Source organism: Hemitrygon akajei, chromosome 9, assembly GCF_048418815.1.
Source record: "Hemitrygon akajei chromosome 9, sHemAka1.3, whole genome shotgun sequence".
NCBI classification, from domain to species: domain Eukaryota; kingdom Metazoa; phylum Chordata; class Chondrichthyes; order Myliobatiformes; family Dasyatidae; genus Hemitrygon; species Hemitrygon akajei.
Window position 1 is genome coordinate 101,042,671 of NC_133132.1, and position 22,033 is coordinate 101,064,703.

The following is a 22,033-nucleotide window of genomic DNA, read 5'->3' on the forward strand; positions in this document are numbered from 1 at the left end:
TTCCAGATATAGTCACAGTAAGGGCATGTATAATTGTAGCAAGATATCATTACTAGATGCAAAGACTCTTGTTATTAAAGCCAACATGTTATTGCCTTCTGAATTGCTTGGAGCAACACAATGTTCGCTTTCAATAACTGATGTACAATGTCACCCAAATCTTTTTGTATGACAACATTTCCCCATTTAACACTATTTAAACACACTGCCTACGTTTTCTCCAACAAAGTGCATAATTTCACAATTATTTGTGTTATATCTCTGGCACATTTTTGCCCACTTCCTCAATCTCGCCTTGACGTTTCTTTGCACCACCCAGTTTAATATAATCAATCTTCATAATACAACATTCTGTTCCTAGATCCAAATCACTGATGTTATGAATAGCTGAGACTCACAGCCTATCATTTAAAAAAAAAATTCCATTTACTCTTATGTTGCCAATCAACTTTAAGTCCATGCAAAGCATTGCTCCCAAATCCACATGATTTAATTTCATGCTTTTTACCTGTTATGTGGCTTTCTGAAAGTCCAAATACACCACACCCATTGGACCCCCTCACATTTAACCAACTTATTGCATGCACATGTGGGTTTGTGGAGGGATGAAATGAAAGGCTAAGCCAGCAAAGTAGTCACCAACAAAATTAGCTTCAAGGGCTTTCATTAAGAAATCTTACAAGAAATCCACAACAATAACAGATAGCTAGTTTATCTGTTCCTCTTGAGCTTTTGTGTTATACTAACTTTCTGGTCTTTAAAAATGACCTAATCATTCAAAACCCTATTTTCAAAAATGGGAAAAATGCAAGGCATTTTCCTAGTTTTATGTTTTTTATTAGCAAGGAAGAGAAAGTTAAAAATTGACAAGTATCATAATTAATTTGTAAAATGAAATGTCCAAATGAACACACTTAAATAAACTGTAAATCTTTTACAAGACTTGACATCCTCACTGTTTCCATGCTAGGCTTGTGTGCACTGCACAAATTGTATGGGAGATACAAATACTTGCAACATGGAAACGAGTACCTTGATAATGTTTACATGTAATCTGTTGCTTTACCATTTTTGTGTTAACATCTTCCCATTCCCTCAAACATTAAAAAAAAACACAAATTAGAGTACAATGTCACGGTTTTCTTAAATAAATTGAAGCCTCAGATATTAAAGCTCACAGATAAGATATAAAAAAGAAACAAGCAACATTTTTCATGGAAAAGAAACCTCGACTCGTCTATCAGATTAACACATGCAAAATGTTCTGAGAGAGGAGGCGGCAGACAGGTCCAGCAGTGAAGTTTAAAGGGGAAAGCTTTGTGGGAACTTGGCTACAACCAGAGCACCAATCGTGAGTTGGAGAGCAGGGAAGGTTCAGGCATAAAAGGGAGACACTGCCAAGTGGAGCTGTCATCAAGGGAGCGGTCTGAGACTTTGGCTCATTCAGGCTTTGGCAAGATAAGTGGACTTTGCTTTATTTTCCCCCTTGCATTTTTTTGGAGGAATAGAGAGCATGTCTGTAGCGTTATACTTTGCTCTGGGTGTCAGATGTGGGAAACCTGGGAAGCTTCCAGCCTCCCAGATGGGTGACATCTACACCAGGGGCACCAAGAGGCAGCTTCTGAGAGACCATGTTAGGGATCTGGAGCTGCGGCTTGATAACCTACAGCTTATTAGGGAAAGTGAGCAAGTGATAGACAGGAACTACATGATGTTAGTCACCCCAAGGCTGCAGAGTTAGATAAGTGGATGACAATCAGGGAAGTGAAGGGAAGAACTCAGATAATACAGAGCACCCCTGTGGCCATCACCCTCAAAAATTGTTATCTTGTTTTGGATGCTGTTGAGAGGGGTGACCTGACACAGGACGACCATGGCAATCAGGACTCCGGCATTGATCCTGGTTCTGTGGTGCTGATGGGAGAGAAGATGATGAGGAATGTGGTAGTTATAGGGGATTTCATAGTGAGGGGAACAGACAGGAGGTTCTGTCAGCCTGATAGAGATACCCACATGGTGTATTGCCTCTCAGGTGCCAGGGTATGGGATGTCTCAGATCAGGTGCAGAGTATTCTGAAGGGAGAGGGTGAACAGCCAGAAGTCTTGTTACACGTTGGTACCAATGACATAATAGAAAAAGGGAGGAGGTCCTGAAGAGGGAATTCAGGGAGTTGTGTAGGAAGCTGAAAAGCAGGACCTCCAGGGTAGTAATCTCAGGTTTACTGCCTGTGCCACGTACTAATGAGCGCAAGAACAGCATGATCAGGCATATTAATGCGTGGCTGAGAGACTGGTGTAGGGGGCAGGGCTTTGGGTTCCTGGATCATTGGGTTACACTTGAACCCAAAGGGGTTCAATTTCCTAGTAGGCAGGTTTAATACAGCTGTTCGGGGAGGGTTTAAATTAACTTGGCAGGGGGATGGGAACTGGAGTGATAGGGCTGAGGAAGGGGAAAACAGAACTAAATCAATGATAGCGTGCAACAGAGATGATAGAAAGGACAGGCAGGAGATTGAGGCATAATCACAGCCAGTGGGATGAATTACAGGGCAATAGAGGTGTAGTGCAGTTAAAACAAAAAGCAACAAATATGAGACTGAAAATGTAATATTTGAACGCACGCAGCATAAGAAATAAAATGGATGATATTGAAATTCAGCTACAGACTGGCAAGTATGACGTTGTGGCTGCCATTGGGAGCTGAATGTCCAAGGATATATGGTATACTGGACAGATAGGTTAGTAGACAGAGGGGGTAGTGTGGCCCTGTGCATAAGAAATAATATTAAATCATTAGAAAGAGATGACATAAGATCAGAAGGTGTACAGTTTCAATGGGTTGAGTTAAGAAATGACAAGGGTAAAAGGACCCCAATGGCAGTTGTATACAAGCCTCCAAATAGCAGCCGGGATGTGGATTATAAATTACAGCAGGAGATAGAAAAGGCGTGTCAGAAGGTCAATGTGATGATAATTGTTGGGGATTTTAACAAGAAAGTGGATTGGGAAAACCAGGCTAGTACTGGACCTCAAGAGAGAATTTGGAGAATTTCTAAGGGATGGCTTTTTAGAACAGCTTGTTGTTGAGCCCACTAGGGGATCCGCTGTGCTGGATTGGGTGTTGTGCAAAGATCCAGAGGTGATAAGAGAGCTTATGATTAAGGAATCCTTAGGGAACAGTGATCACAATATGATCAAGGTCACTTTGAAATTTGAGGAGGAGAAACTAAATTCCAATGTGTCGGTATTTCAGTGGAATAAAGGAAATTACAATGGCATGAGAGGGGAAATGGCCAAAGGGGAAAGGGACATTTGCAGGAAGGACAGCAGAGCAGCAATGGCTGGAGTTTCTGTGAAAATTGAGAGAAGTGCAAGACAGATAGAGTCAAAATAAGAAGAAATTTTCAAATGGAAGGAGGACACGACTGTAGCTGACAAGTGAAGTCAGAGCCAAAGTAAAAGCAAGAGAGGACATACAAGGAAGCAAAAGCTTATGGGAAGATAAGAGGATTGGGAAGCTTTTAAAAACTTGCAAAAGGAAGCTAAGGAGGTCATTCAGAAGGAAAAGATGAATTAATGAAAGGGAGCTGGTGACTAATATCAAAAGTTACTGAAAGCTTTTTTAAGTATATAAAGGGTAAAAGAGAGTTTAGGATAGATAGTTGACTAATAGAAAATGACGTTGATCATATTATGATGAGATGCAGAGGTAGTAGAGGAACTGAATGTGTATTTTGCATCAGTCTTCACAGTGGAAGACATCTGCAGTATACTGGACATTCAAGAGTGTCGGAAGTGAAATATATGCAGTGAAAATTACCACTGAGAAGGTGCTCAGGAAGCTTAATGGTCTAGAAACATAAAAAAAACTACAGAACAATACAGGCCTTTTAGCCCACAATGCTGTGCCAAACATGTACTTACTTTAGAAATTATCTAGGGTTACCCATAGCCCTATATTTTTCTAAGCTCCACGTACCTAACCAGGAGTCTCTGAAAAGACCACCATCACTGGCAGCCCATTCCACCCACTCACCACTCTCTAATGTAAAAAAAACTTACCCCTGACATCTCCTCTGTACCTACTTCCAAGCACCTTAAAACTGTGCCCTCTTGTGATAGCTGTTTCAGCCCTGGGAAAAAGCTTCTGACTATCCACACTATCAATTCCTCTCATCATCTTATGCACCTCTATCAGGTCACCTCTCATTCTCCATCGCTCCAAGGAGAAAACACCAAGTTTGAGAGTGGATAAATCACCTGGACCTGATGGAATGCACCCTTGGGTTCTGAAGGAAGTAGCTAGACAGACTGCAGAGGCATTAACAATGATCTTTTAAGAATCAATAAGATTCTGGCATTGTACCGGAGGACTGGAAAATTGCAAATGTTACTCCGCTATTTAAGAAGGGTGGGAGGCAGCAGAAAGGAAACTATAGACCTGTTAGCCTGACATCAGTGGTTGGGAAGTTGTTGGAATCGATTGTTAGGGATGAGATTACGGAGTACCTGGAGGCAGGGTATTCCCTCGGACCTTGAAGGAGACTAGTGTTGAAATTGCAGGGGCCCTGGCAGAAATATTAAAAATGTCAGTAACTATGGGTAAGGTGCCGGAGGATTGGAGGATAGCTCATGTTGTTCCGTTGCTTAAAAAAGGCTCTAAAAGTAATCCGGGAAATTATAGGATAGTAAGTTTGACGTCGATAGTAGGTAAATTATTGGACGGAGTACTAAGAGATAGAATCTACAAGTATTTGGATAGACAGGGACTTATTAGGGAGAGTCAACATGGTTTTGTGCGTGGTAGGTCATGTTTAACTTTGGTGGAAGAAATAAATGGGCAGACTATTATTTAGATAGGGAGAGAATTCAAAATGTAGAGATGCAAAGGAGTCCTTATGCAGGATACCTGAAAGGTTAACCTCCAGGTTGAGTTGGTGGTTGGTTGAGAAAGCGAATGCAATGTTGGCATTCATTTCTAGAGGTATAGAATACAAGAGCAGGGATGTGATGTTGAGGCTCTACAAGGCACTCATGAGACCACACTTGGAGTATTGTGTGCAGTTTTGGGTTCCTTATTTTAGAAGGGATATACTGACATTGGAGAGGGTTCATTCCACAAGAATGATTCCAGGAATGAGAGGGTTACCGTATGAGAAACATCTGGCAGCTCTTGGGCTGTATTCCCCGGAGTTCAGGAGAATGAGGGGGGAAATCTCAAACATTCCAAATGTTAAAATGCCTGAATAGATTAGATATGGCAAAGTCATTTCCCATGTTAGGGGGAGTCCAGGACAAGAGGACATGACTTCAGGATTGAAGGACATCCAATTAGAACACAGATACAGAGTAATTGCATTAGTCAGAGGGTAGTAAATCTGTGTAATTTGTTGCCACGAGTGGCTGTGGAGGCCAAGTCATTGGGTGCATTTAAAGCAGAGACAGACAGGTTCTTGATAGCCTGGGCATCAAAGGGTATGGGGAGAAGGCGGGGAGTGGGGATGAATGGAAAAATTGGATCAGCCCATGATTGAATGGCAGAGCAGACGCGATGGGCTGAATGGCAGCAGGTTAGGCTGCATGCTTGGAAATGAACAGATAGTCAATATTTTGGGCCGAGTTCCTTCTTCAGGACTTCTATCAGATATTGCTTGGGGTGGTCATCCTTAATCACAAGCTGGAGTTGTACTATTATTACATAGAACAGTTCAGCACAAAACTGCCTGTGCTGACCATGATGCCAATCCAATCCCATCTGCCTGCACATGGTCTATAATCCTTCCATTCCCTACCTGTTAATTTGGAGTTTGACTACCTCTCAAACACTGCAGTCATATCTGCTCCAACGGCAGTGCGTTCCAGGCATCTCAAACTGTGTAAAAATACAAAGCTTGCTTCGTAAATCTCCTTTAAACCTTATCCCTTTTATCCTCTGATATTTGACATTTTCACTCTAGGGATACAAGTTTCTATTTACACTTTTAGTGCCACTCATTCTTTTATTTATTTCTATTGGGCCAGTCACAGTCTTCAATGTTCCAGAAAAACAATACAAGTTTGTCTAATTTCTGTACGCCTACTATCATCTAATCCAGGCTCTGTTCTGGGAAGCCTCTTCTACATGCTCTCCAAAGTCTCTACATCTTTTTGTAATGCACCGAGTAGAACTTCACACAACACTCCAAATGCAGCCTTACCAAAGTTTTATGCAGCTGCAACATAACTTCCCAATAGTTTTCCTGCAGTGACCCTACTAAGTAGAATACCCTGAGTAATTATCTAATATGCAGATCAGCATCAAGACAACCTCTTGGACAATGCAGCAAATACTAATTCATGGTCAAGACGAGCTGTAGAGAAATCAAGAATAACAGAAATCAGAATGGAAAATACAGGCCAAGATTAGATCAGCAATAATTTTATCAGAGGGCAGAAAAGGTGCAGAAGGCCACTTACTCGTCTTCCTATTTCTCATATATATTGGCCCTTTTATACGAAAAGAACTTTCAGTTGTCAGTGATTCCAGCCAGCATTATCCTTCCCTTCTTCATCTATCTTCACTCTTTGCTAGATTGCACAGGATGCTAGCTGCTGTGTACAAAGGCCTCATCAAGCTCGTCTTCTGAAGTAAGTCCATTCATTAAATTTTGATCAAAGCCTGTATTTCCAAATGTCACTCCACTCTTTAAGGAGGAAGGGAGTCAGAAGGAAGGGAATTATAAGGCCAATTAGACTGACCTCAGGTGGTTTGGAGGTGCATGAGAAAGTACGCTCAAGTCAGCATGGTTTTCCTTAAAGGGAAATATTGCCTGACAAATCTATTGGAATTCTTTGAGGAAATAACTAGCAGGGATAGACAAAGGAGAGTCAGTGGATATTCTGCATTTGTATTTTCAGAAGGCCTTTGACAAGATACTGCACATGAGGCTGCTTAACAACGTAAGAGCCCACAGTATTACAGGAAAGGTATCAGCATGTATAGAAGATTGATTGACTGGCAGGAGGCAAAGAGGGCCTTTTCTGGTTGGCTTTTCCTTACCACCCCATGAGCCTCTGCATTTAACACCTCACTCTCCACAATTTTCAAAAGGATCTTACCACCAAACACATCTACACTTTTTACTCCTCCCTCCCCCACTCTGTTTTCCACAAGGATTGTTTCCTCCATGATTCCCTTGTCCATTCACTGTTCCCTACTAACCTCCCTCCTGGCATATATCCCTGCAAGCTACCAAAGTGCTACATCTACCCATTTACCTCCTCCCTCGCCTCCATTCACAGCCCCAAACAGTCCTTCCAGGTGAGGCTTCATCTCTGGAGACAAACTGTCTGACATCTTTTATAAACCTACTAATTCCCATGGTTATTTTGAACATACCTCTTCCCACCCTCATTGATGCTGCCCTTACCCACATCTCCTCTATTTCCCAGACACCCATGTTCAACCCATCTTCCTGCTGCAAGTATGACTGAATGGTATCCATGAGAAAATGCAGTCTCAGGATTCCCTTTAATATGAACTCATTGTAGATGTCTGCAGCCTACAATGAGTTTTGAACGCCACACTAAAGACAGGGGATTAGACTAAGTTTTGCAGAACAGATTTAAATGTCTTAAACAGAACTACAATATTATTCATGTGGAATTTCAGTTTCACAAATAATTCTTTTAAGTTGTGTGTGAGATAATTGATTTACAGCACACATTTCAGGCCTATGGACTTCAGCAAGACTCAAAGCAGCTATTCAATAGTTCAATCAGCAAGGATGACTAGATGAATCAATACCTCTGAATCCTGTCCATTTCAATCTCTCTCCTCATCCTTCTCTTGAAAAATTGGAGTAGTTTCTTATTTCCAAGTTGCCATTATTCATGCATGTGCTTGACAATGTGAGCAGGCTAATCAAGTATAAGGTATCACAACAAATTCAGATATTTGATACATGTGTGAATAAATAGATGGGTATCAATGAAATCCACTCCTCCCCCTACTCAGCCCAAGGGCCCTTTCTGACTGCAGGGATGACAGATGACAGGAGGCTCAGGTTCCATGAAGATGCCATCATAATTCATTTGGTCAGCAGAGGGAGCAACTGCATTTGAATCTGATATAACTGTATATCCTCTCTTCCTCTGGTAAATTAGATAAAGAAAATTGAGCACATTCTGGAATGAGCCCTTACCTGCTAAATGCATTCAGCAGAGCAACAACTTCCTGTCGGGTTAGCTGAAAACCAGCTGAAGGACTGCGCTCAGGGAGATTCTTAATTTCCCGCTCAGAAAATAAAATCTTCAATGCAGTACCCAAGCCCTGAGTCTGGAGAGAAAGCAGAATGATTTATAGTCAATGCAGCACAGAAACAGGTCTTTCAGCCTGACATGTTCTTGGTCACTATCAAGTATTTACCTACATTAATACTGTTTCCAGTGCTTGGCTCATCACCTTCTCTCTCTCCCCACTGCTGCATCAGGAGAAGGCTTAAGAGCCTTAGGACTTGCACCAGCAGGTTCCTAAATAAAAAGAGTAACTACACTCACTTGCCCCATCACTGAGATGTTCCCACAATCAACGACTTCACTCTGTCTCATCTCATGCTCGTGTTATTTATTGCTATTTTATTTATACATTTGCAGTTTGTTGTCTTCTCCACTCTGGTTGCTTTTTTATTGATCCTGTTACAGTTACTATTCTAGAGATTTACTGAGTATACCCAAAGGAAAATGAATCTCAACATTGTATATTGTGATACATGTACTTTGGTATCATTTACTTTGAACTTTACATTATTAAAGTCCATGAACACATGCCTTCTATTTCCAACCACCTTCTTTCTCTAAAACCCCCACCTCTTCTTGAACCTACACCCTCTACTTTTAGCCACCTCTACTATGTGGCAAAGTTTCTTCCTACCCACCATAAGCCCACAGTCTGGTATACATCAGATCTACCCTTAACCCCTCTGAAAACAACCCCAGATATCAAGTCTCATCTCATAATGGAAATGCTCCATCCCAAGCAATGTTCTAATGAATTTCCTCTACATCCTCAATATTTCAATCACATACTTCCTATAGTGTGGCCACCAGAACCACACAAAGTCATCTTGCTATTGCCTAATCAACATTTTATTTTGGCATAATAAAAGCTTGTTCCTATATTCCGTGCCCTGGCAGATGACGGCAAACTGTAGACACTTTTAACCACGTATTTAACTTCTGCCACCTTTATGAATCTCTGGACTTGTTTGCCAAATCTTCCTATTTTTCAACAATCCCTAGGGCCTTCCCATTTATTGTGTACTCCCAATCTTATTACCGTAGATTCCGGATTTTAAGCCGCTACTTTTTTCCCACATTTTGAACAGCTTTGAACTTTGCAGCCTTTAATACAGAGCGGCTAATGCATTATTTTTTTTCATGCCGCCTCGTAAACATTTTGCCTCGTAACAGTAGACCAATAAAATTGATGAGTAGTTCACAGAGGTCCAATGAAATTGTACGATAAATCAAGCGCACTTTCACAATTAAATTATTGTAAATCAGTCATTTGTACTCACCCTCATCAACATGGAAAACACTCGAAGCATTGTGCTGCCTTATGGCAGTTATTTAGTTTATAATATTTTCGCTTAGTAATTCATTTTCTAGTTAAAGTTAGAAGAGTTTTAACTATATTTGTTTTCTGTACTACATCGTGGGATGCTATGACGTCACACCTGGTTTCGCCGCGTCTTGTGGGAAAAATGCCGTTTGCGATAAACGGAAAGGAGGGGGTCGAGCGGCGGAGCGAAAACGCTGCTTTTAAGTTAAAGGCGATCAATAACTTTTCCTGGTAGGCTGCAGTATATATACTTTTTACCAGTCGTTAGGAGATATTGGAATGTTGTTCAGTAAAGAAGTATACGCAACGTATATTTAAAAGTAGCCGCGTTACAGGCACGGTTCGAAAAAAAGCATTTGCAATATGTATTTGTTTTTGTTACCATATGGATTTAATTAAAAGTTAAAAAATCCTCACGTGTAATATCTTTCTGTGTAAATATCTCATATTACAACGTGGGACACCTGCGGCCGAAAATCCGGTGCGGCCTTTACAAGTAAAAAATTGATTTTATTTCTAAAATTAGAGCCAGCGGCTTTTAATCAGGTGCGCTCTGTAGTCCGGAATCTACGGTAGTTGTCCCAACAGCACCACATCATTCTTATCAACACTAATATCCATCTGCCATTGCCCAGTCCATCTCACCAATTCATTAATATTGCCTCCTAAATTTACTCTCCTCACTATTAACTCAACTACCAATTATCCTGTCATCTGTAAATTTAATCATACTTGGTACAATCATATCCAAGTTGTTAACATATCTAACAAACTGCAAGTGGTATACCACTTTTAACAGGGTTGCAATCACACAAAAACATTCCACTAGTTGAATTTCCAAAAGACATCTTAGTAAGTTCTACATCAACGTGAACTCAATTAAGGAGACAGGGGACAGGTCCTAGGAATAGTTTAACAAACTGGCTTGTAACAATGAGGACAAGTTAAGAAGCTATATCAGAATGGTGCTGGTGTTGAGGGGGTAGTGTTTAATATACTCAAGTTAATTAACTCAGAACACTTTGAACCTTGAGGATCGGCTTCAGAAGACCGCACCAGATTCCATTTCTGCAACTAATAAAATAGCCACTGAGTATGTTATCACAGAAACATACTATAAATCTCAATGTAATTAATTATATACCACAGAATGTGACTTTGATGGCGACTCCATAAGCCTTCACTAAAGAAATCTGAAAATATTTGCAGCTATGTTTAAGGGCCACTTTTTATTTAAAGAATGTGGCAGAAGTCATAGTTGAGGTAAAAATAAAGCAGTTGGCAAGCAGTATTAAGTTTCCTTTGTTAATATTTTACAGAAACTGAATGAAATTTTCACCATGTGATATGTTTATCAAACTCAAATAAATTATACAAACAACATTAGGGAGCAAATCAAAATTTTCCATGTATCTATCAAACTTTATGCTCTATCTAGATTAGCCTGTATAGGTGTTCTGGAAATTCACTGATACAGCATTCACAAATCACTGCCCAAAAGCTTGAGATACAGAATAAAATTCACTCTCATGGAATTCATGTAGGGGAAAATAAAATGCAAATAAGTCAAAATTATTTCAACTTTTGTTTCTTGATAGAATCATTATGTTTTGTACATGCAGTCTGTATACAAGTTATTCTTTTATATACACAGCGTCACACTCAACAGATACTTGTACATTGCATTTTACAAGATTACCTTTATATTATATTTATGTTTCTTACATGCTTGTGTTTTTTAATGCTGCATCGCACCCGGAGTAACTATCATTTTATTCTGCTTTACACTCATACAGTGATGACAACAATTCTGATACCATAAAACATGGATGTGATCTACATGGATTTTAGTAAGGCATTTGACAAGGTTCCACAAGGTAGGCTTATTCAGAAAGTCAGAAGGCATGGGATCCAGGGAAGTTTGGCCAGGTGGATTCAGAATTGGCTTGCTTGCTTGCAGAAGGCAGAGGGTTGTGGTGGAGGGAGTACATTCAGATTGGAGGGTTGTGACTAGTGGTGTCCCACAAGGATCTGTTCTGGGAACTCTACTTTTCGTGATTTTTATTAACGACCTGGATGTGGGGTAGAAGGGTGGGTTGGCAAGTTTGCAGACGACACAAAGGTTAGTGGTGTTGTGGATAGTGTAGAGGATTGTCAAAGATTGCAGAGAGACATTGATAGGATGCAGAAGTGGGCTGAGTAGTGGCAGATGGAGTTCAACCCGGAGAAGTGTGAGGTGGTACACTTTGGAAGGACAAACTCCAAGGCAGGGTACAAAGTAAATGGCAGGATATTTGGGAGTGTGGAGGAGCAGAGGGATCTGGGGGTACATATCCACAGATCCTTGAAAGTTGCCTCACAGGTAGATAGGGTAGTTAAGAAAGCTTATGGGGTGTTAGCTTTCATAAGTCGAGGGATAGAGTTTAAGAGACGCGATGTAATGATGCAGCTCTATAAAACTCAGTATAGGAAAGATGTGGAAGTATTGGAAAGGGTACAGAGGAGATTTACCAGGATGCTGCCTGGTTTAGAGTATGGATTATGATCAGAGATTAAGGGAGCTAGGGTTTTACTCTTTGGAGAGGAAGAGGATGAGAGGAGACATGACAGAGGTGTGCAAGATATTAAGAGGAATAGACAGAGTGGACAGCCGGGGCACCACTGCTCAGTACAAGAGAACATGGCTTTAAGTTAAGGGGAGGAAAGTTCAAGGGGTATATTGGAGGAAGGTTTTTCACTCAGAGAGTGGTTGGTGCGTGGAATGCACTGCCTGAGTCAGTGGTGGAGGCAGATACACTAGTGAAGTTTAAGAGACTACTAGACAGGTATATGGAGGAATTTAAGGTGGGGGAGTTATATGTGAGGCAGGGTTTGAGGGTCAGCACAAAATTGTAGGCCGAATGGCCTGTAATGTGCTGTACTATTCTACGTTCTTATAGGAGAAGAATCAGGCCATTTGGCCCATTGAATCTGTTCTGCCATTTCATCATGGCTGTTCCATTTCCCCTCTCAGCCTCAACCTCCTGCCTTCTTCCCATATCCCTTCATGCCCTGACTAGTCAAGAATCTATCAACCTCTGCCTTAAATATGCACAATGACACATACATAGCCGCCTGTGGCAACAGATTCCACAGATCCGCCACGTTCTGGCACTTTAGCCAGAAACTACTCAGTTCTGTTCTAAAAAGCCCCTTTATTCTGAGTCTATGTCCTCTGGTCTTAGACTCCCCACTGTAGGTAACATTCTCTCCACATTCCACTCTATCAAGGCCTTTCAACATTCAATGGTTTTCAATGAGGCCACCCCTCATTCTTCTGAATTCCAGTGAGTAGAGGCTCAGAGCCATCAAACGCTCTTCATATTACAAGTCTTTCAGTCCTAGAATAATTTTCATGTACCTCCTTTGAACATTCTCCAATGTCAACACATCCTTTCTGAGATAAGAGGCCCAAAACTGCTCATGATACGACATGCAAGGCCTCAATAGTGCTTTATAAAGCCTCAACATTACATCCTTGCTTTTATATTCGAGTCATCTTGAAATGAATGCTAACATCGCATTTGCCTTTCTCACAACAGACTCAACCTGCAAATGAACATTTTGGGAATTCTGCACAAGGACTCCCACATCCTTTTGCACCTCAAGTTTTTGAATTTACTCTCCATTTTGAAAACAGTCTACCCTATAATTTTTTCTACCAAAGTGCAAGACTATACACTCATTGATATACAACATAAAATGAAGCAGTCTGAACACAGACCCCTATGGAACACCACTGTTCACCAGCAGCCAACCAGAAAAGGCTCCCTTTATTCCAACTCTTTGCCTCCTGCTAATCAGCTACTGCTTTATCCATGCTAGTATCTTTCCTGTACTATCATGGGCTCTTAACCTGTTAAGCAGCTTTTCCTTACAAAATCCACTAATTCTCCTGTCTATCCTGCTTGTTATCTCTTCAAATAATTCCAACAGATTTGTCAGGCAAGAATTACTGTTAAGGAAACCATGCTGACTATGGCCTATTTTACCATGTGCCTCCAATTACCCAAAACCACATCCTTAACAATCCTTAACATGTGCCTCCAATTACCCAAAACCACATCCTTAACAATCGATCCAGCATCTTCCCAACCACTGAGATCAATCTAACGGGCTATAATTTCCTTCCTTCTGCCTCTATCCTGCGCCTTCCAAATTGCTTCCAGAAATTCCAGCCATTGCTGCTCTGCCGTCATCCTTGCCAATGTTCTTTTCCAATCAATTTTGACCAGTTTTTCTCCAATGCCTCTGTAATTCTAGTGTAATATTGATACATCTGACCTCAGCTTCACCTTCCCAAAAGGCAGGGTGAATTCTACCATATTATGATCACTTTCCCCAAAGAGGTCAGGAAACCTTAAGCACTTTAATCCATTCTGGTTCAGCAGTATAGCTGATCACTTAGAGGGCTCAATCACAAACTGCTCGTAGGCAATCCAGGTACATGCGCAAGTGACGCAGCTCTGTTATTAAAATTGTGATATAGACTATTTTCTTGGAACGCAACCCCCTTGTGATGTGAGGGTCACTTGTATTACGAGCTGTACTCACATGCACAATGCCATTACTAACTTGTGCAAAGCCTTGATACACCCCATTTCCCATCTCAATGACTCAAGGTCTTCAGCAATTTATGTCAATGTACAGAATTAAATTTGCATGTGCATTTCTTCTATTATTTGGGACTGTTAAACAAACCTGCAGTTTACCCCATAATCTGCACTTGTCACACCCAACACAGTCCATGATCCGTGAAATATTCTTAAAATGGAGTCTGAATTCCTCCTGTACAAAATGAAAACAAAAACCAATTATAATCTACCAATGAATTTAATTTTGCAAATTTAAACTACCGGTAAATGAGCATTCAATTCAAAACTCAAAATATTACAAACCCCATTTCCAGAAAATTGGGATATTTTCCAAAATGCAGTAATAAAAAAAATCTGTGTTATGTTAATTCACGTGAACCTTTATTTAACTGACAAAAGTACAAAAAGATGTTCAATAGTTTTACTGACCAACTTAATTGTATTTTGTAAATATACACAAGTTTAGAATTTGATGGCTGCAACACACTCAACAAAAGTTGGGACAGAGGCATGTTTACCATTGTGTTACATCACCTTTCCTTTTAATAACACTTTTTAATCGTTTTGGAACTGAGGATACTAATTGTAGTAGATCTGCAATTGGAAATTTTGTCCATTCTTGCTTGATATAAGACTTCAGCTGCTCAACAGTCCGTGGTCTCCGTTGTCTGATTCTCCTCTTCATGATGCGCCATACATTTACAATAGGAGATAGATCTGGACTGGCAGCAGGCCAGTCAAGAACATGCACTCTGTGTCTACAAAGCCATGCTGTTGTAGCCCATGCAGAATGTGGTCTGGCATTGTCCTGCTGAAATAAGCATGGATGTCCTGGGAAGAGACGTCGCCTTGATGGCAACATATGTCTCTCTAAAATCCTAATATACGCCTCAGAGTCAATGGTACCTTCACATACATGCAACTCACCCATGCCGTGCGCACTGATGCACCCCCATACCATCACAGATGCTGGCTTTTGCACCTTTTGCTAATAACAATCAGGATGGTCGTTTTCATCTTTGGCACGGAGAACCTGACGCCTGTTTTTTCCGAAAACTAGCTGAAATGTGGACTCATCTGACCACCGCACACGGTTCCACAGTCTTTCGGTCCATCTGAGATGAGCTTGGGCCTAGAGAACTCGCCGGTGTTTCTGCACAGAGTTGATGTATGGCTTCCTCCTTGCGTAATACAGCTTCAAGTTGCATTTCTGGATGCAGCGACGGACTGTGTTAAGTGACAATGGTTTTCTGAAGTACTCCCAAGCCTAGGTGGCTATAATTGTCACAGTAGCATGACGGTTTCTTAGGCAGTGCCGCCTGAGGGCTCGAAGATCACGTGCATTCAACAGTGGTTTCCGACCTTGCCCTTTATGCACTGAGATGTCTCTGAATTCTTTGAATCTTTTCACAATATTATGTACTGTAGATGTTGAAAGACCTAAATTCTCTGCAATCTTTTGTTGGGAAATGTTCCTTTTGAACTGACTAACAATTCTCACGAATTTTGGCACAAAGGGGTGAGCCACGACCCATCCTTGCTTGCAAAGACTGAGCCTTTGATGGACGCTACTTTTATACCCAGTCACGATACCTCACCTGCTACCAATTAGCCTGCTTAATATGGAGTCTTCCAAACCGGTGTTACTTCAATATTCTGTGCACTTTTCAATCTTATTTTAACTCTGTCCCAACTTCTGTTGAGTGTGTTGCAACCATCAAATTCTAAATTTGTGTATATTTACAAAGTACAATTAAGTTGGTCAGTAAAACTTTAAATTATTTTCTTTTTTACATAAATGAAACATGAATACAGAGAGTTTGAGAGTACATAATTAATAGGTTAAGGTATAAATACAAATAGATGATAATCCATATATAACCTCCCAAACTCATAGTAATTACGAAAAATGGAGTAAATAAGAAACCCCCCCCCAAAAAAAAGAAAACCTAACCAACATGGGCCATTGCATTATGTCAAATATACATAGTAGTGTCAATAACTCTGCACCTCCATCCAAATAATTAAGGATAATAAAAGTAAGGTTTAGGAAAAGTCAGTTTAGCTCATACGAAAATGTTGAATAAATGGTCTCCAAGTTTCTTCAAATTTAACTGAAGGGTCAAAGACAACACTTCTAATTTTTTTCTAAACTCAAACAAGAAATAGTTTGAGAAAACCACTGAAATATAGTTGGAGGATTAATTTCTTTCCAGTTCAATAGGATAGATCTTCTAGCCATTCATATAACAAATGCAATCATCCGCCGGGCTGAGGGGGATAAACAACTATTATCCACCATTGGTAAACCGAAAATTGCAGTAATATGATGCGGTTGCAATTTGATATTCAGAACTGTTGAAATAGTACCGAAAATATCTTTCCAATAATTTTGCAAACAAGGGCAAGACCAAAACATGTGGGTCAATGAAGCGACTTCAGAATGACATCCATCACAGGTTGGATTAACACAAGAATAAAATCGAGCAAGTTTATCCTTGGACATGTGAGCCCTATGTAGAACCTTAAATTGTATTAGGGCATGTTTAGCACAAATAGAAGAAGAATTGACTAATTGTAAAATTTTCTCCCATTGCTCAGTGGGTATAAGACAATGAAGTTCTTTTTTCCATTCCTTCTTAAATTTTTCTGATACTCCTGGCTGTATTTTCATGATCATATTATAAATGATGGCTACTAAACCCTTCTGGCAAGGATTCAGAGCTAAAAAAATTTCCGTAATGTCCATTGGACATAATTTCAGAAAAGACTAACATATTATTCAAGAAATTTCTAACTTGCAAGTATCTAAAAAACTAAGTTTTAGGCAAATTATATTAGATAACTGTTCAAAGGGCATAAAACTGTTACCTAAAAATAGATCACAAAAACAAAAGCCTTTTGTTTTCCATAATACAAAGGCTTGATCTATAAAAGAGGGCTCAAAAAAAAAGTTAGATATAATAAGATAAACTTATTCAAGCCAAAGAATTTACGAAATTGAAACATATTCGTAATGCATGTTTAACTATAGGATTAGTTATTTGTTTATTCAATTTAGATAAAGCAAAAGGAAGTGAAGATCCTAAAATAGAAAACAATGAAAAATCTTGTACAGATTTTCATTCCAAATTTGCCCATTGTGGGCAAGGTGCTATAATTGATTCTTGTGTCCAAAATATTAAATATCGAATATTAACTGCCCAATAGTAAAATCTTAGGTTTGGCAAAGCCAAACGACCCTCCTTCTTAGGCTTCTGTAAATATTTTTTACTTAATCTAGGATTTTTATTCTGCCACATATACGAGGATATTTTGGAGTCAATAATATAAAAAAAAAGATTTAGGAATAAAAATTGGTAATGCTTGGAATAAATATAAAAATTTGGGTAATACTATCATCTTAATAGCATTAATTCGACCAACCAATGACAAAGATAATGGGGACCACCTGGTAACAAGTTGCTTGATTTGGTCAATTAAAGGTAAAAAAATTAACTTTAAATAAATCCTTATGTTTCTTGGTCATTTTAATACCCAAATAAGTAAAATGATCTGTGACAATTTTAAATGGTAAGTGTTCATAAATTGGAACTTGCATATTTAATGGAAATAGTTCACTCTTATTAAAATTCAGTTTGTAGCCAGAAAAGCTACTAAACTGAGCAAGGAAGGAAGGATGAAATAGCAGGAATAGATCTCTCAGGGTCAGATATGTACAGTAACAAATCATCAGCATATAATGATAACTTATAAGTCCCTTCCCTACGGGTAATACCAAAAATATTAGGTGATTCACGAATGGCAATGGCTAAAGATTCCAAAGCAATGTCAGATAATAGAGGACTTAAAGGACAGCTTTGCCTCGTATCACGGGATAACTGAAAAAAAGATCTCTGATTATTGGTAAGAACCGAAGCCAAAGGTTTATAATATATTAATTTAATCCATGATATAAATTTCAAGCTAAAATTAAAATTCTGTAACGTATTAAATAAATATGGCCTTTCAACTATATCGAACACTTTTTCAGCATCTAAGGAAATAACACATTCTGGTATTTTAGATGGAGTATAAATTATACTAATTAATTTTCTGATGTTAAAAGATGAATAACGGTTTTTAATAAATCCGGTCTGATCTTCAGAAATAATTTTAGGTAATATATTTTCTAATCTAGTGGCCAAAATTTTGGTAAAAATCTTAGAATCCATATTCAGCAAGGATATAGGCCGATAGGATGCACATTCAGTGGGGTCTTTATCTTTTTTAAGAATTAGAGAAATAGAGGCATCATAAAAAGATTGTGTTAATTTACCTACAGTTAACGAACGCATCTTTAAAAATTTTATGAAGCCAAGGAGAGAGTATAGAGGAAAAGGATTTTAAAAATTCTGCAGTATAACCATCCAGACCAGGGGCTTTACCTGAATTCATTGAAAAAATAGCCTCTTTTATTTCGGTTTCCGTAATAAGTGCATCTAGAAGAATACTATCTTCTGCTGTTAATTTCGGAATATTCAATTTTCTTAAAAATTCATCCATTATGGAAGAATCCTCAACAAATTCTGATTGATATAAAGAATTATAAAAATCTTGAAAGGCTTTATTGATCTCTTTATGATCAATCGTCAAAGTGCCATCTCAAATCTTAATGATTTGTCGTTTAACCAAAGCAGTTTTCAATTGATTAGCCAATAATTTGCCAGATTTATCTCCATGTACATAAAATTGGGTTCTAGATTTAATTAACTGATTTTCAATTGAAGAGGATAGTAACAAACTATGCTCCATTTGAAGTTCAACTCTCTTTTTATAAAGTTCTTTACTGGAGGTCACTGAATAAGTCTCATCAATTTCTTTAATTTTATCGACCAATGTTAATATTTCAGTATTAGTTCATTTCCTAACTCCAGCAGAGTATGAAATAATCTGTCCGCGAATAAATGCTTTAAAAGTGTCCCATAATATTCTACTAGAGATCTCTTCTGTAGAATTTGTTGAAACAAACAAATCAATTTGTTGTTTAATGAAGTTAAGAAAGTCTGAGTCCTTAAGTAAAGTGGAGTTGAACCTCCAAGATTTAGCATTAGAAGATGAATCTACTGTCTTAATAGATAACTTCAAAGGTGCATGGTCAGAAATGGTAATGGAATCATATTTACAATCAATAACATCTGTAAGTAAATGTTGATCAATAAAGTAGTAGTCAATTCTTGAATAATTATGATAAACATGAGAAAAGTATGAAAATACTTTATCGTTGGGGTGTGAGAATCGCCAAATTTCACAAGTTCCAGAATCAACCATAAAGCAATTATTAAGAGAGGCCGATTTATTTGGAAGAATCTGGGTGGGCTTAAATCTATCCATCGAAGGATTTAATCAACAGTTAAAATCTCCACCCATTATCAACATGTACTCATTTAAATTAGGAAAGGATGTAAATAAACACTTAAAAAATTCAGGACAGTCAGTGTTTGGAGCATAGACATTAACTAAAACAACTTTTTGATTAAAAAGTGAACCAGTGAGAAGCAAAAATCTACCTTGTGAGTCTGAAATTGTTTCATAGTGTATAAAAGAGGTTGAAGAATCTATAAAAATGGAAATGCCTCTTACTTTGGCTTGGGAATTCAAGTGATATTGTTCTCTTTTCCAAAACCTAAAAAAAACGTTGACTATTCACCTTCCTCACATGAGTCTCTTGTACAAAGATAATATTAGCATTCATTCTGTGGAATACTTTGAATATTTTTTTCCCATTTGATCGGATGATTTAAACCATTAGTATTCCAAGAAACGAAATTAATAATCTTATCCATATTGCCAATATTTATCGCAGTTAACACACAAGGTTAAAAAAAGATGAACTCATGAATCCGGAAGAGGGAAGTAAGTTCAAGGAGGAACTGGAAGTTATGACACTCCAACCATTTTTGTAGTTTTGAGTCAGCCCATGAAGTGAAACTAAGCAAGAAGCAAAGCAAAAAAAAAATTCCCCACTCCCCCACCCTCAAAACCCCAGAAAAAAAGCCAGAAAGAGGCAAGCAGGCAAACTAATGCTAACTTTACCCCCATGTCTCAAGATGGCAACTCAAACGAAAAAGTAAAAACAGACACAAACCACCCATATTTTTTTTTTAAAAAAGGGTTAGTATAACAAAGATTAAACTATAAAATTAGTGTTATATATATATACAAAAGGATTAAGAGAAAAAAGAAAAATACTAAAACATTAAAAACCCAAGAATGGATAATATTGTATTAATATTTTAAAAGTCCTTAATCTTGTTCAGACACATCCAAACTGATGTGACGTATCCAAGCATTAAGGTCTTATGGGAAAAAGAAACGACATCTTAGAATAAAGTTTTTTTTTAAAAAAACCTTAATATTTAAGCGTTAAAGATATAAAAAAGTGGATATAACCTTTAAAAAAACATCTGAGTTACTTTCAAAACTAACAGAATAATAAGATAAAAACAAACTCAGAATAAACCAAAAAACTGGACCTTTACTTAAGTGTGTAAAAAATACACCATCAGCCATCACGTAAGAATCATTATAAAAGGTCCGAATCTATAGACTAATTGTTAGCATAAAGAAGAAAGTTAATAGAAATAAAAATACAAATTCATCAGTCAACTCATAGTGAAAAAAGTACTATTCTTCGAGGAATCTTTGAGCATCCACTGGAGATTTGAACAACCGACAAGTCTCATCTTTGAGAGTAACTCTCAATTGTGCTGGAAATAACAGCGCTTGTTTGTAGCCTTTCTGATTAATTTCCGACATAACTGATTTAAAAGCCATTCTTGCCTTCAAAACTTCGGGACTGTAGTCTTCCAGAATACGAAATTTGAAATTTTTAAAGCTGATCATACCCTTTTTCTGGGCAGCCCGAATCAGATGTTTTTTTAGTATGAGAATAATAAATCCGGAGAATCACTGGTCATGGTTTTGTACCTGGAGCTGGTTGAAAATGAGAAATGCGATGTGCACGGTCGATTATTGGACGGGTATCTAGAACTTCTTAGCCGAAGGCGTCTATTAAAAATTTAGAGAAAAATACAGTCAGATCACTGTTCTCAAAATTTTCCGGAAGTGCAATTATCCAAAGATTTTGTCTTCGAGACTGGTTTTCAAGATCAGTAAGTTTAGATTTATAACGATCCAGCAATTGAGAAGTCGAAGATTGCTGTTGTTCCAGAATTTCAATTTTGCGATCTCTCTGGCGAGCGGCATCTTCGAGAACTAAAATTCTTGCTTGTTGTTGTTGAGAATCCAGTGTGAGTGACTGAAGTTTTGCATTGACTGTCTTTAAAATTTCATCGAGCGTAGAAAGCTTTGGGGTTAGTTTATTCTCCAGTTTTTCAAGTCTCTCATCCATAAGTTTCAAAATTGCTTCCAAAGTTAACAGTTCTTTTGCCAGTTTCGATTCCTTAGGTTCTCGTGGTTTAGACATTTTAACGAGTTGAAAAATAATTCAAACAGTCGAAAAAAAATTCATAAGTATCAACCCCTTTAGAATAGGTATAAGCAGGTCAATTAGGGGGTGATTGTAGGTAGAAAAAAGTAAAAGGATTGGAGCGAAGCCTAAAACAGTCTCACTCCATAAGTGCCATCTTGAGACCCAGAGTAAAACTATTGAAAATCTTTTCTTTGTACTTTTGTCAGTTAAATAAGGGTTCACTTGAATTAACATATCACAGATTTTTGTTTTTATTGCATTTTGGAAAATATCCCAATTTTTCTGGAAATGGGGTTTGTACTTTGCAAGTTGGAGGAACCTTTA

The 22,033-nt window shown here is 38.4% G+C and overlaps 1 protein-coding gene across 3 annotated transcripts in view; it reads right to left on the reverse strand.

Moving 5' to 3' along the window:
- ero1b (endoplasmic reticulum oxidoreductase 1 beta) overlaps positions 1-22,033 on the reverse strand; it is a 109,169-nt gene that overhangs the window by 5,880 nt on the left and 81,256 nt on the right. For all 3 annotated transcript variants that reach the window (XM_073056663.1, XM_073056661.1, XM_073056662.1), the window contains 2 exons: positions 14,342-14,428; positions 8,184-8,317 (listed from right to left, as the gene is read on the reverse strand). In XM_073056663.1, the coding sequence (XP_072912764.1) occupies positions 8,184-8,317; positions 14,342-14,428 (221 nt within the window). The remainder of the gene's footprint in view (positions 1-8,183; positions 8,318-14,341; positions 14,429-22,033) is intronic.